The sequence below is a fragment of the Apostichopus japonicus genome, chromosome 9 (genome assembly GCF_037975245.1).
Source record: "Apostichopus japonicus isolate 1M-3 chromosome 9, ASM3797524v1, whole genome shotgun sequence".
Classification (NCBI taxonomy): Eukaryota; Metazoa; Echinodermata; class Holothuroidea; order Aspidochirotida; family Stichopodidae; genus Apostichopus; species Apostichopus japonicus.
In genome coordinates, this window is record NC_092569.1 from 22630054 (window position 1) to 22646949 (window position 16896).

The 16896-nt window shown below is 32.8% G+C and overlaps 3 protein-coding genes across 3 annotated transcripts in view; 2 read left to right on the top strand and 1 right to left on the bottom strand.

The window, feature by feature from the left end:
• The window catches only part of LOC139973996 (fibrinogen-like protein A), a 162059-nt gene that overhangs the window by 67213 nt on the left and 77950 nt on the right, over positions 1-16896 (top strand). The window lies entirely within an intron of this gene.
• Positions 1-16896, top strand: part of LOC139973989 (uncharacterized) — a 128673-nt gene that overhangs the window by 60374 nt on the left and 51403 nt on the right. The gene's annotated exons all lie outside the window — the stretch shown is intronic.
• Positions 470-14510, bottom strand: LOC139973785 (uncharacterized). Its single transcript, XM_071980652.1, has 9 exons — positions 14333-14510; positions 7612-7642; positions 6555-6727; positions 5893-6157; positions 5317-5525; positions 4633-4932; positions 4114-4381; positions 2559-2783; positions 470-537 (listed from the first exon to the last, which is right to left on the bottom strand). The coding sequence occupies exons 1-9, from the start codon at positions 14402-14404 to the stop codon at positions 470-472; spliced, it is 1611 nt and encodes a 536-aa protein (XP_071836753.1). The 5' UTR covers positions 14405-14510.

Below are 16896 nucleotides of genomic sequence, written 5' to 3' on the forward strand. Positions count from 1 at the left end.
GATTGCCTTTGTCTCTGATTATACCATTTAATCCCGAAAGCAGGCCATTACGTAGCGATCAACCGTATAATTAGGGCGTAACGGTTTTCATGGTAGCTGTTCACCGTCTACGTATAACGTTAAAATAAGAATGTTGGGCCCATGAAGTTAAATGGTGCGACGGCGTTGCATCCACAGTCCCTCTCTCTCTCTCTTTCAGCCGATTTGAAGTAGAATTACTACGGAATCTTTAAACATGTATGTACATCACCAACAATATTTGATTGATAACAATTCTGTCCATACGAACCAGCAATTATATGACGGTAAGGATAATACGTCAGTTTTATGTATCTCTTTCTTCATTTATAATAGTTGTTCTAGGTTATTGGATATTGCTTGAAAATATTAAGGGAAAAGCAACTATAGATTATTTAAACTAGTATTTTCTTTTCGTTGTAGTAATTGGCATCCATAAATGAACACAACGCTATGGTATTTCAGAGAGATCCGAGTCATATTTCACTGGTATAGGTGCTGGAAAGAGCGGGTGGGTTGCTGTCGGTGACAAATATAGACAGAAGAGCCTTTCTTATAATCTTTCTACACTCTAAACTTGTTTATTTGATGTTTTCTAACAATTGTTTTTTTATATTTATAAAGACCGCACTTGTTTCCTTTTTATTTTTGAATGTTTTTGTTGATTTTATCTCAAGTTTTACTTTAATCCTTCCTATTTAGAAATTACTTGAAATGTATTCAGGAAAATGAAAGTAGAGGGAAACTCCACGGTTTTCAGCGCGAAAACAAAACTTCATTTAATAAAATGTTTTGCCAGTTTTACATTATCCATTTGTTATGTTATTTCGAAATCAAGGTAATTTAGATATTTCCTTGTGTTCTTATATTAGTCATCTCGTCTGGCTTGTAGTTTTGCCCTCTTTACGAATTATCCACAGGGTCGAAAATGGTGCGACACTCTCTTTCCAGTACTGTGAAAGAAAAACTAAGGATCCAATGTTTACAAAAGGGCCGACAAAGGACCACTTTCCATAGATCAAAGTGTACCTTTTGTCACTTTGAAAATAACGTGTTTGACATTGTTGTAATCTTAAAGATGAACCCCGCAAGTTCTTTGAATAAACAACAAGACTCCATTATCTAATGTTGAATACCAGGGATGTGAAGACGGAATACATAGGCCACTGTCATCCCGTGCCCCCCCCCCACCTCCCCACCTATGCCCTCCAATTTCTGTGAAATTCTTGAAGATGACACTCTCCTTTGAATTTGTAAGTCTCAAGGGGATTCATGTCGGAATATCACTCATATGTGTTATATTTCAAATACAGTAGTACGCTTTAAATATGTGCTGGGGTTCGTGGGGATGATCAGGTGGTTATCGCACTTAACTAGGAATTCGGAGAACGATAATTTCTAGAGTCGGGACAATCAAGCAGATGACAAAATGAACAATCACTACATCATATTCTTACATGGAGATGAGTTAGAAAGAATGAAAGTTATGCAGATTAATGGTAAGTTAGTGAGTCTGGTTGAATACGTACCTTTGGCAAATATCTAATTAAAGGAGTCTCCCAGAACCCTGGTTATATATGATCAACTTCGTGTGCATGTAAACGCTTCTTTCATTTTAGTAAGCAAATGTATCATCTAATTGTGTCAATGTTAAGATATTGATTCATGAATAAGAGGGCAATTATTCTGGTGATTTCGGTTGGTTGTGTTCTTTCTGCATAAACTATTGCGCTTTACTCTGGCAGTAGAACTGTTCTCTCAAACATATTACATAAACAACCCAGAAAGTAAATCGAAACGTATAAGATATCGTTCATAGTTAGGCGATGTCATAACATTGTCACTTGTGTTTATTCAATATAATCGCAACTTTTGGAAAGGAATATTACTGGTCAGTAAACTGATGTATTTTTTTAATATATTTTATTTGCATCACTTCTTAGTATTCTCAGTGACATCATTACTAATAACATTTAAGAAAAATCGAATTCAATTCCATTTTGGAAAACTTTGGACAAATTATCGAATGCCATCGAGTTTCCTGTGATTGTTGTACCCCTCTTAAATTGTTTTTCCGTCGTTTGATAGTTTGCCTTGGATTGCATTGGAAGGCTAAGTAGTGTCTCTTTCCTTCACCTCCATCTTTTAAATATGCAAACTTCCACTAGCTTCGATATGTACTTCCTTGTTTAATATATGCTATTATATCGCCAACCGTTTCCTGTCCTTGTTACCTTGAAGACTTCAAATCCACTACTTTGATCATTGACTTGGCCGTATTTTCATTGTTGTTGCTGTTATACCGCAATCAGAACCGTGAAGATTCGTCCAGAAGATACCGCGGTTATCGTTGTATGAGTAGTCACCATTCAGATTGGAGTAGCCACAGGAATAGAAAGTTGTCGCATAGACCGGGTTTTTGTTTCGGCAACTTCTATAACGGTAATTACCACTACAGCCATCACAATTATAACATTTATAATGATAATAATAATTATAATAATAATTATAACAGTAATAATAATAATAATGATAACAACAATAATAATAATCATAACAACAATAACAGTCAGAGTACTCGTATCCACCAGTAGCCACGCGGTTGCTGAATGAGTAGCAGTTGCTGGTAGAGCCCGTGCTACTATCGTCTGCATACCACCAGCCACCTCGGTGTTTTTCTGCGCAGTCGAAGGTACTCGATCCATCGTTGTCTTGATCGTGCGTACTAAACCGATGCCCTGAATTTGCTCCCATAGCATTGTTACCTGGAAGGAAATTAGCAAATACTGAATGAAGGTATTTTCTTGTAAAATACGAAGTTTTTTTTCCTTTTTATATATACTGGACATTATTAAGTCACTTTAGGTTCGTTTGCTATAGTTGCCGGTTATAATTGCGTTTGTTATTTTGTTCGTTTAAGTTGGGCTTACGTTATATTTTTTTGTGGTTTCATATACGAGTTCTAAATTATCGTAAGTTTACAATATTGAACAAAGGAGTCAAGTTTGCGAATTTAACTGGAGCGGTTCCAATTCTGTCAATTCGTCTGGGACCTCATTTGAAAACATCGTTAATTATGAAAATATATTTCTTAATGTCAATATTGTATTTATATTATTATTTATTTCCCTTCGACAAATATTAAATAATATAATATAATAATATAGTTGTGAGTGACAGATAATATAGTTGTGAGTGACAGATTAACAGAAATGTAAACGGTGCATTTGTTGAAGTGTTCACATTCGGCATTTTGTAAAATGTATAGTTTTGACTGTTCAATATATGCTAGGTGTTCAAATAAGAGTGAAAGAATTAAAGTGTTTGATTGTATCATTCATGTCATTATCTTCTCTCGTGATAACGTCTTATATTTCATACTGACGGATTAATTTAATATGATATCAACAAACTAATAGTTTACCATATGATTAAACATTTCTAACGATAAGAAATACGGCAAGAAATGCTCTTTAAGAATGTAACACGTAAAATTCGTCTCGACTGATCTCTTAAAAAATGTCCGAATTATTTGATACTTTTGTTGTTATTATTGTAATATCATTGGCCTTTCAATCAATGTAATGAAAAAATATTGCATGGTCAAATGAAACTTAATTTTCTTTTGTTTGAAAATGATAAAGTCGTTTTTTAAAGAAACTAATTTAATTCACTGTTTAATAACATATTTCAATCACAAAGTAAGCTAAAATGCTGCAGCAGTTCTTAGGTTTCCAGAATGGTTATAATTTCTTTACGTTTTAAGCCCGACAAGGTCTGGGTGAAATTGCGAGAAAGCAGACGCTACTAACTATATAATAGTTGTTGATATGATATATCATGATGTTACAACAATATATCATTTTACCAACACGTGCTAAAGTGCAAAGAAAATTATACAATGAGCAATACGCACGGGACTCTAAACTCGACGTCTAATACAGTTCTACATTGGTATCAACACTAGATTTATAACCTGACCTGAGAATATGTAAGATTACAAATCCTAGAGTGTGATTATGACTACAGGTACTAGAATGATATTACGTAATAACTACAAGTCTGCGTATAATTGACATTAAGCACAATACATACCAGCATTTCCATCGTAGTCACCCAATGATAATTGGTATTTGTCTCCCTCGTTACTGATACTGAAAGATGAATATCGGCTGTGGTATGTTGATCCTTCCGTGTTTGTCTTTTCTATTAGAAGTTCGTAGTTTGTGTTTGTTTGTTTTGTCAAACTGTATATTTTGTCGTTGCCAATCCAATGGTCTCCTGTGAGAATTCCAAAACCGTTTTTGTACTCATTCCAGTTTTGATAAAAGTTGACGGAGCTACTTGTACGTCGTTGCAAAATCTAGAATGAGAATCAAAGAGTTTATCGGTTGGAGGTGAGTAATATATGAAAGATCTCATTTGTACTACATTAATTTAAGTAAATTAACTGGTGAAGGTTAACATCCGATTGGAGTTAAGCGATAGGAAGATGGATCAATTTAATCAAATAATTTATTTATTTAATTAAAATGTTAGTGAACGAAGTCCTGTTATATGCGAAAATAAACAGTTAACATGGTAAAGTTTTTTTTTTCAATAGTTAAAACTTACTGTCCAACCACCACTAGACATTTCACAATAAACTTCAAAACCAGAACTTCCAGCGGGATAAATGGTATATGCTCCGTTATTTGTTCTGTTTGCTGCGTACAGATCAGAACAATCTATCGGTCCACTACGGGTACATGTGAGACCATCGCCTTCTAACCATTCGTTACAGTAACATCTACGGACATCATTCCGCTCCTCGCAGGTTGCGTCTGCGCTACAACTGTAACTCTCACTTGTCAAGTTGTTACTGTTGCAAGTTATCCGTAAGGAACAGTCAGAATTAATGTATGATTCACCTTCCTGGGAATGATAAATGTTAAACGACATATTTCAGTGAAAGTAAAATCAATATTTATTTGGTACAACGCTTGATAACGCTCTTGGAGTAAAACTGAATTTCTACTATTAAATGGTCGTGAGCGTTTTATATATGTTAGGTAAAGTTCATCATTCTGGGTGTAATTGTTTTGGATGCCTTGTATTTTGCTAGGTCTCAATTAGAAGACTTTTGCAAGAACAGGTAAAACCGAAATAGAAGTGAAAATCTATATCATCAATAATCATGAGAATTAATAACATATAAAATAAAAAGTAAGGTCAATCAATTGAAATCCAAGATTTTATGTTAAAGTGTACTTTTCATGTTATATATTAAGACTTGTGAACGGCATCAAATAAACTTACTGCTAATACGACGCCTTCTTTTTCGACGTAACAGCCACATTGCTCTTGAGGTATGCAGTTGTCTCCAAGCACCATGTGGTTTTCTGGACAAAGACATCTCTCTGGATCCGCTGGATTCGGTATGACACAATCATTCGGATTCTCACAAGTTCTTTCACATGTATTGTCATAATTATCCTTGTTGGATGAGCACCAGGTAATGGGTAAATCTGCGGAAATTAATTCCACAACCAGTTAATCCTAGCTTGAAGTGTTAACTCGCTGTTGTGACATTACGTTATTAGATCATCGTGTTACCAACGTAATGCTCTGGCCGCTCAGAAGAATTGCTTATTGTTAACATAGGATTAAATGTAAGCGGGATTTTTTATAATTAAATTAAGGCTCATTCAACTTATTCTTATTTATGTCACACATGCAAAATAATATGACAATTTCAAGTATTCGACTATGGGAATCTATAAATATTGTTGTGTATCATAATCATTTCCTCCATTGGAACTTTTCTTTCTGCATTCTTTAATTTTCGTTTTGACTACAAAAGTATGGAGAAAATCATTTAAAAAAAAGTCTAACCTGTTATTCCTTCGACAACACCAAGACTTGTTATAGAATAATTCCCCCATTCATCGGCAATGCGAAAGTTGTCGTATGTCAAGGAATATGACTGGCCTGCATAATTCTCTAGCTCGATGAGCAGCTGGTACCTCTTTTGGTTTATCAAGTGAGCTAACTTTTCATTACCAATCAGAAATTCACTGCCTAAGAAACCAATTCCGTTTTTGTATTCGTCCCAGGTTCGATTAAAACCGATGGATCCATCAAGACGTCGTTGTATGACCTGAAGAATTCAAAAGATAGGTAGACAACTAACGGATATACGTTGCATTATCTTATGAACTAAACCGTATAGCCAATACGTGCGGCTCACATCAAGTACGAATAGGATAGAACACATTTGTGATATTGTGTTGTATATTATGTTTATACATATTTAGAACACTACTATAGGTGTGCACAGAAAACAAGTTCTCTAATCGTACGAAAAGTCAATGTAATTACACTGAGTAGTTTTGTTTTGATATTCGGCTTCAAATAAACATACCTCGTACAAGGTATATCACCAAACACAATGTAAAACTAAAATGGACTGAAAATGCCAATGTGTCCTATAAAGTGTGTCTCGGAGGGTAATGTATGTGATTGTAAGTGTTCGCGTCTTGAAATAGTTTACTTACTGTCCAACCTCCAGATGTAGTGTTTTGATCACAATATGTCTGAAATGGTTCCGGATACTGGTCAGGTTTAATCAGGTATACACCGGATTTGGCGTTGGTAGAAGAGCATTGGTTAAGTACTTCATGACAATCCCTTGGATACTCCGGAGTTTGGAATAGAAAATACTGCAAGTCTAGCACCAAAATATTGTAAAGAAGAAGAAGATCGTAAAACTGTTGCAGGTACAGTTCCATATGTTAAGAATTATTTCAAGAGAAATATAATATATGGCTACATTGCAATAGATTTGTTTTAACTACACAGTAAACATGACGTGGTAACTACCATGAACCATAAAAAAGGTATTCAAACATTTTCGGCTAATATTCATAGAGACTAATATAAGCAAGTATATTTTATTTGAAAAGAAAATCTGACGCAAAGAACTACCGTGAATCTGTGACGACATGGTCACAGAAGCAAACATGATTAGTAATAGCTTTCCTCGACAAGAGGGTATGATTTGGACCTATTTTCAGCTTACAACAATCTAAGGTTTATCAACACTGAACTGGGATTTGAAAGTGCCAAATTATTGAACAAGCCTACAGTATACAAAGTCTAAACAAAGTGCGTGTTTTGTCCCTTCTGTTACTGTTACTTGCCATTTAGCCTCTGAAGAAGATCCTTCTAGGATCGAAACGTCAGGCCAACTTACTTTGCACAAATTACTAACAAATATGAATAAATATAATCTGAACTATTTTTATTGCTTGAAATAAATATTGACTAATGACTTGTATTTCTTTCAGTTTTATTATCGCTGAGTATCTATAATTTACCCCAATCAGCGCTAAAACTACTTCAATACACAGTGCAAGGAAATTATTGAGAATTGTAAATTATTATTTATCTTACAAATTGAAATAGGAGAAAGTACCACATATGAAGTACATCTAGATGGTTCTTTTCTATATTAAACTTTTTCCAAATTATGATTTAGATAACAAATTTATGTTAATTGGTTAGCTTTCGGAAGTTTATATTAACCGTTACCCTTACAGAACGAAAACTTACTTGAATCGTTGACTCTTGTGCTTGACGATATCTGAGGTAACAAAAAATTAAGGAAATGTACGATTAAGCAAAGTACATTCTGAAGAAACAATATCGAGTGAAGAAGGTTGTACGAAGGTCAATGTATCACAAAAAACAGGCCATACGCCTATCTATTACACCTTCATTTTAACATATACTATCATTTTAAGTTTAAATATACAAAATAGAATTGAATAGCCTCTTAAAATACAATCTGATTTCGCTTTTGATTCAAATAAATGAACTATTTCCAACTTGACAATTATTATCGAAAAAGATGATAAGAACGGAAAGAAAATTTCACATTCCAAAATCTAAGCAGTAATAGAATGTTTCGCAATCTTAATATTTCTTTAACATTGATTTTACTGCTTATAAGCATAGCTTATATAAAAGTAGGTTTTATTGAATAGCTTTAATTGTTTCAAAATATGATTATATGTCTGTTTGCATGTCTTCTAATACTTCTTATTTATCATTACTATACATAAAACAATCATAAGTCACCATACACTAACTTAATTAAACGATCATAACTACGATAAGCAGATGAAAGTAATAATTTCCTGTGCATTATGCTAATTGAAATGTAAATGACATATTATATGAGAAAACGAAAAAAAACCTACAATATATAATTGAAAGAAAATTAAAAGTACAAACATCAGCATTATCCTAGTGGTGTTCGTATAGTAAGTTAAGTGCAATTATCTATAGCGGGAAACTTGATATATTATGCTAATGAAGTACTTATACACTGGGACAACGTGCAATTTACCCTCAAAAGCTTGAAAATAGCCAAGTTTTGAAAATATGCCCAAAAATAGAGCAACCACAATTGAAAATTCATCCGTTGTGAAGAAGAGTATTGTTTGTTTCAATACGTACAAGCCACTTGATTGACTTGGACAAGCATCAACAACACAATATATCTTTTTGTCTTCAACATCACAAAACACGTATACGTTTTACGCCCCAGCTACTGAAGCTAATTGTCAACATTCGTTCGCCTGAAAGCTACAACTGTTGCAACAACTTTTTGCGACAACAACGTTTTGCTCATAGAAAATATGTCGATATTTTTAGAAATATTGTACTCAGAACGTATGCAATAACTAAGGCTTTCAATGTACACACATTAAGCAGAGTTATCTGTAACCTACAAAAACATTGAAAAAGTAATATTTTATAATTTTATAAATAAAAAAAACAAGTTTAAGATCGGAGTAGAAAATATTTGGGCAAAGTGTAACACATGTATGACGATTCACGCTCAATCAAAATAACCTCATGTATAATAAAAAAGACAAGTTAGCGTATCCATAACGAAAACTGTTTTGATTACCCTTTGTCTACATCAGCAAAAGCGGATACTCTTTTGGCAACTTTACGTGTACTGTATCTATTTAAGACAGAACACCATTCTTGAAACCCCCACAACATCCCCGTGAACCCAGCTCCCATGAAAACACATCCTTGTTTATAACAAAACGTGCATGAATATTTGTTTTTTACCTTTCGTTGGCGTAATTCTCTGAGGTATCCTAAATCAAGGATAACACATAATATCATAACGACACATATTTTTCTTTTCTTCCCTTGATATAAAAGGAAGTGTCATTTGACGCCTGTACGCAAAGCTTTGTATGAAAGAAAGTAAGATACTACATTGAAGGAGGAAATAATTCAGATATATTGCATAAAATGCCTGATCCGTCTAATTCAGTAAAACATCACATTTATCCTATTGAATATAACACATTAGAATTAGTTAGTATTTTATTTGTTCATTGGTTCACGACAACTCTTACCTGGTTTACACGTGCTGAGATTATCCGATAACTCGTTAATTAAGTATGTTGGGAGAAAGAAGCTAATGATATACCAGTCGTGCAAAAATTCTTCTCTAAAACGATATTTTTGTCAAAGTATTTATTATAAAATCTAAGTGTTAGAGTAAACGATATCTGTTAACTTTAAAGGAAATGATAGGTAACTGTTCAACAACCACATCAAATTTCAAATATAACTTCTTGTAAAACAATCTATAGATTTTCTGTCAAGTTATATCCATTTTGAAAATTCTTGGCAATCAACATCATCTGGATTCCCTCAAAACAACAGGATTTTGAATAATAGCCGTTCTTGTCTACGTGATCACGTGTTGTATGGTAACATTTTCCATATTTTTTTAAATTATAGACTTTGCAAGGAAGAAACAAGGAAATGATTGATACAAGCCTGTCTTGTCGACAACGTGGCAAAAAAAGCTCTGAATCATAAATTATAACCTTTCTACAGTGTTGTTCTTTTAAAAAACAGAATCAGGAAATTTAAAACGGAAACGCAAAGCGTGAAGGCATACGAATTTATTCATTGTTTTGTCTGGGATGATTGAGTAATGTTAATAAACAAGTCTGTTTACTATTTTCCTTTATCTTGACATTGGTTTGGTACAATTAAAAAAAAAAAATCTTGGAATGAATCTTTTTTTATTATTGTGGGTTAGTCGACGATCTTTCTGATGTTATAGGCAAAATTTCAAAACTAACAACGTTTCACAGTGACTTTTTTGTATTATACTTTATTCTCAATTTCTTATCACTTTTCATAACATTTAGGTTAACATTTTCGTACTTTATTTTTAGTTTTAAAGCGGTGTTTCGTGCAAACTTGTTACAAACATGTTGGCTATTGGAATAACTATATTTAGTTGATGATTATTACATTGGTAGCGTCAAAATCATCCATATGATAAACGCACATGACCGAATCGAAAATATTATTAACAGATGCATGTGTAATACAATACAATGATCGCCAGAAGGAAATAAGACATTGGAGAACAATCAGTGTTACCTTAACCCGGAAAATCGTAAGGGAAACAATTAAAATTAAGAGGTTGATACATTTTAAGAAGGAGTATTAAGATTGACATTGCTTGGTCATGAAAAAAAAAGTTTCAAGACAAAATACAGAATTATTAAGATAAACATTTTGTACATCAAACTATTATAAACGATGTTTCAGTATTGAGCTAGTACAAAAAAGGGGTTACTTTGCTTACAAATATTGGTTGCCTAATTACCTGTATCAAATATAAGGTGTGTTGGGGATGTTTGGCAAATAATTGTTGATCCTTGTAAGATACATTCGTTTCCTCTTGTGTATTTGCATGATGAACTGATCAATATTTATTCGTTCGTAGGCCTACGTGCCTGTTTTGAATAGTGTATTACATAAATGCGTCTATTCTGTTATGTTTTACAGATACCTGCACAGAGGACAAATTTGAAAGTTGTTGTCAGATATACATATATTGTAATACTTAACATATTAACACTTTTGAGAACGAGAATTTGAAAGTGCTTGGAATTCTCTAATTTTGAATTGATCTAGTACTGTTTTTGTAGTGTAAACTTGGTTGTTAAATATTGCAAACATAAACTGTTACAATACTGAGGTTTTCTTAGCTCGTTTTGTAAAAAAAAGAAAACATTTAAGCTACACTGCGTAAAGCTGCCATTTTTATGTACACGAAAAACCCATCATTACATTATGTTCACATATTAAACGTCTGTTTATTAGGAATTATGCTTCTTTCAAATATTAAATCCAACAGATTGATAATATCAGTATAAAGTTGTAAATATAGCAAGTTGGATATTAAACTGATTCAAAAGTTTATTTATCATTTCTGTATGCATATTTATTCTTTAAAAAATCAAAAGCTAAAATTGATCTATTTTTTCATACTAGTTGGGCAGTCATTTTGACGGAGAGATATATTTTGTATCCGGAAAATATGAAAATTTTTATAAATCGACAGAACAAATTGTCATCGTGAAGGAATAACTTCACAAGTTGTTTAATGATATTGTTACTTGTTCTATACATTTTTATTTTAAGCTTCATGCGATATTTTCTTTGATTAACAAATTATTGGTTAACAAGTTAACCATAAAGTCATTTTTCCTAGCGTAGGTTAATGGATACTTAATCATATGTAGCGTTTTGAAACCCATATGCTCTCGTTACAAGACCGTTTAGGTTTCTTGTGAAACAATTTATAGAGTTTGTGTAAATTTATATCCATTTTGAAAATTCTTGGCAGTAAAACCTCGTCTAGACTCAATAACAACAACACGATTTTGAAAAATAGCCGTTCTTGTCTACGTGATCACGTGTTGTATGGTAAAGTGTTCAATAGTTTTAATGAAAGACTTTGCATGAAGAAACGAGGATATGATGGCTTCAAGCCTGTGTTGTCGACAACGTGGGAAAATAGTTCTGAATCATAAATGACAACATTTCTACAGTTTTGTTCTTTTAAAAAACAGAATCAGGAACTTTACAACGGAAACACACAGCGAGGAGATATATACATTTATTTATGTTTTTGTCTGGGATGATTGAGAAAAGTTAATGAACAAGTCTGTGTTGCTGTTCTACTTTTTCGTGACATTGTTTTGGTAAAACTTTAAAAAAAAAAACTTTCTTAGCATGAATCTTTCTTTCTTATTGTCGGTTAGTAGACGCACTTTCTGATGCTACCGTCACAATTTCAAAACTAAAAACTTTTCACATTGATTATTTTTATTTATACTTTATTTCCTATCACTTTTCATAACATTTAGTCTATAATTGTCGTACTCTATTTGTATTCTTAACGGAAAGTTTCGTGCAAAATTCTTACATGTATGTCGACTATTTAAATATTCACATTTAGTTGATGATTATTACATTGACATGCGTTAAAAATCATTCCCATGGTTAACGCACATGACCGAATCAAATACATTTTTAACAGATACATGTGTAATACGATGCTATGACCGCCAGAGGGAAAACAAATCATTGGAGAACATACAGTGTTACTTTAACCCGCAAAATAGTAAGGGGAACGATTGAAATTAGGAGGTTAATACGTTTTAAGAAGGAATATTATGATTTATATTATACATATATTTACATTGCTTGGTTATGAAAAAAAAAGTTTCACTATGAGCTACATAATTATTAAGATAAACTTTTGTACACTAATAGAGACGATGTTTCAGTATAATGCTAGTATAAAACGGTGATACTTGGCTTTTAAATATTGATTGCCAAATTACCTAAATCAAATATAAGGTGTTCTGGAGATGTTTGACAAATAAAATAGTTGTTGATCATTTTAAGATACATTCTATTTCCTCTTGGGTATTTTTTATGATGAACTGATCAATATATATTCGTACGTACTTGCCTGTATTGAAGAGTATGTTACATTAATGCGTTAATTGTGTCATGGTTTACAGATACCTGCCCAGCGAGCAAATATCCAAGTTGTTGTCAGTTATAAATTGTATTACTAAACATATTAACAATTTCGTGATAAGCCAATTTTAAAGTGTTTTGAATGCTCTTCGATGAACTGTTACAATACTGAGGTTTTCTTAGCTCGTTTAAAAAAACAATAATTAATTTGCGTAAAGCTGATATTTTTATGTACACGAAAAACCTATCAATACTTTAGTTTTGACATATTAAACTTCTGTGTATAAGAAATTATTTTTTGCGGAATACTAAATCCAACATATTGATCATATCAGTATAACGTTGTAAAAATAGCAATTTAGTAATTAAACTTATTTAGAACTTTAATTATCATTTCCGCATGCATATTTGTTCTTTTAGAAAATCAAAAGCTGAACTTTATTTATTTTATCATACTAGTTCGGCAGTAAGTTTGACGGAGAGATAAATGTTGTATTCGTAAAATATGAATTATTTTATGAATTGATGGAACAAATTGTCATCGTGAAGGAATAACTTCTCAAGTCCTTTCTTGACATTGTTACTTGTTTTATACCTTCGCATTTTAAATTTCATCCGATATTTTCTTTGATAAACAAATGATTAGTTCACAAGTTAATCATAACGTTATATTTCTTAGCAAAGGATAATGGATATTCAATCATATGTAGGGTTTTGAAACCCTGATGCCCTCGTTACAAGACCGGCTGTGCACTCAATATGGACGAGAAACTTGTTGTATTATAAACAGAATTAAGCGAATTTGAGATATATATAAGTGATAACATTTAGACATTTTTTTGTATATATGTTTCAAAGTTCTTCTCCAAAGATATTCGTCTTGATTTTTAATAGTTAAGCCTCTAAAAAGACATGTCAAAGAGAGATGTTCTGCCTAGTAAAATTCTGTTGTAGATTTTCTTTTTACGCGTTTGTTTGATTCTCAAAAAATCAATGATGTAATTCATAATTATTAGGTATCAACTAATGATACAGGATTGACAGTACGAATAGTGGGGCTATCAGCAGAAAATATAAGGGCAAGATAATAAATGCAATAAAGTAATAAATAGAGATAATTGTGTGCAGAATAATGCTCGATAACGCACAACATTTACAAAAAAAAAACATATCTCAATTTCAAAAAAGTTACAGTTGAATAGAGCCGATAGCTCACCAATCGTAATATTCTCTACAAATACTCGAGGTAACAAGTCAGCGCAGATAGACCGTTGTTATATTTTATATGTAGAAAGAAGTGCAGGAATTTGTTAATTTGAAGTTAATGAAATACTGAGTACCAAATTGTAAATCAGTGAAAAAAATTATACAAGTAAAACAAATCAATTCAATTTTACTTTGAAGAAATTAATTTCATTTTATTAATATTTTAGAGACTTACCCGAAAACCATTTGAGTTTAAAAGCAGCAACACCGCAAAGACGAAAAAACATTTGCTTCGAAGTTCTGCCATTGATCCAAAACGAAATAGAGAAAAAAAAGGTGCACAAAATAAAGGAGATACTTGCTGACCTTCTGAGACAGTGACAGAAGTAATGAACGTGAAATCGTTACACAAGGAGGCACCTTCATACGTACGGATGTCCAATTGCACCACGTTATATATCAGTCGGTCATATTTAAGATCCATAATTTATGTTATGCAATCTAGTATGTCCCATATCGACATCTGTATTTAATGTAAGTGTCATTATTATTACAGGATAAATATGTGCTTTGTCCACTTAGAAGCTCTTTTATCTCGAATCGTTAGTTAGAATTTAAAACTCGCGATTTTACCACAAGGAAAGGATAAGAATGGTTGTTTACATCCCACACAATAAATGTCAAATTATCTGTATATTGACCGTTACTGAATTAAATGACTAGATTGTCATTGTTTTAAGCTTGCCACATATCTTTACGAATTAACAAATATTAAGTCGAATGTGGAAGGCAAATGATAAGCACTAAGAACCGTGTTTGTCCGTCGTTTACTGATATGGGACATCATGCATGCAAAAGACGTTCTCAACGTATTAACATACTTTAACACCAAATCGCTTGGAATAGTGAGATATCGATATCAAACAGCACCTTTCGGATATTAGACGAATCACAGGAATAGTTATTTCTGCTGGCCTATCACGGAATAGAGTATTTCTATTTAACGATGTGGTTTTGTTCTTATTTACTGGGGTGTTAAAAATTATCAATAATTTGGTTAAAACAACAACGATAATATTGTTTTTCCACCCGATATTCATGGCTCGTACATTAACTACTATTCATGTCTTGTAACAAATGTTTTTAACACAAAGTAGTTATTACTGATAATTATTTATAAACGGTTGTGGGACATAACTGTAGTTGCTGTGCCAACCATTGGGTGCGAGTTCTTTAACACGCGGTTAGAAAATGAAGTCGTATCTAGTCGTTTTATGCTATCAGTAAGCCTATGGGTATACCGGAACATTGCATTTCTTCGTTCTCGGAATGACGAATTGGCGTAGTTTAAAGAGAGTTGTGGACTCTAATCAAACGGTACAGTACCTACTTTACTTCAAACACATATATAGTAGAGTAACTACTAATGCCACGTGTAACACATGTTACTACTGTTCAAGTCCCACAACCGTGCATCATTAATCGTTACTTTGTGTTCGTAACACGGTAAACATGTGTTACAGGTGGCACCAGTACTTAATGTGCTAATTATGAGTATCGGCTGGTTTTTCACATATTATTATATTATTTGTTACAATATCACTCATGCAGTAAACTGTTGGAATGATGCAATTCACTTTAAATGATCATAGCCAGGAACTACCCATTTCATACGCATGATTTCAAAGTACCTTAACTGCTTTAACGTTACACAATCATTTACAAGGTAATGCCTTCTATTTTCCTTGCTGGTATGTACAAGCTACTATATGATAAACAACGTGGCTGGCAACTTACGATACATAACGGAATCCGATGGACGTATAAATCGTATGATATCACGTGATTGAGCCACGTAGCACTGTTCCACGTGTTCGATATGATGACATCACAAGGAAATACATCTTGAATTATGACGTATCGTGGGTGGATTCTTTACTACAATGATACACAGACAAATTGTCAGACGTTATTATCTGTGCCAAGAAATCGGAGTCTATACTTCTTGTGTTAATTCACTTGCATACCCCCTTCCTCACATAACCTTGTGTAGGTATATCACCTAGTTGTAATTACAGGATTGTATTCGGAACGTGGTGAGAGAGGATGAGAGTGAAGTATTATATAAGCCTAATAAAAGAGATCACATTACACTTTACTGTGTCAGACAAAATGTTTGACACTCAGTTAAAATGTTTACTGGTAGTCGCATATATGCCGTGAGTTACACTGCATGGTATCGATGGGTGTATAGTACATGATGATTTGGTCAAAATTGTACAAACATATGTCTTTATTATCTCTAATTGTAATACTACAACAAGTAAGAAGGCGCTGTTAACGACATGTTGGAGTAGAGCTATCACCTCATACTTATTATTAATGATAAGCGTTCATTCAAACACATTTCTATCATTATTTAAGTTAATTCGCCAATTATTACTCATTGTCGGAATATTATTAAATTTCTCTCGTGATCTTCATGATTTTCTCCCATTCCGTCTAGGTTTTTGTACAAAGTAGCCAATGAAAGTCCTTACCATTATTGTTGCTGAAAAACTTCTCGATCAATATAAATAAATACCATTCCAAAGACGTTTAGAATATTTCTACCTGCTTATGTTTGTGTTATGACGCACCCTCTAACACAACAAAAATCACTTTGAAGTACTGGTAGCAATTTGGTAACACATTATACGGCGTCCCATACTGCTAGCAATTCCTGTAATCGGACATATCGATTTTCACCGAAAATAGGATATACAAATAAATATTCATGGATATTTGACAATTACCAAT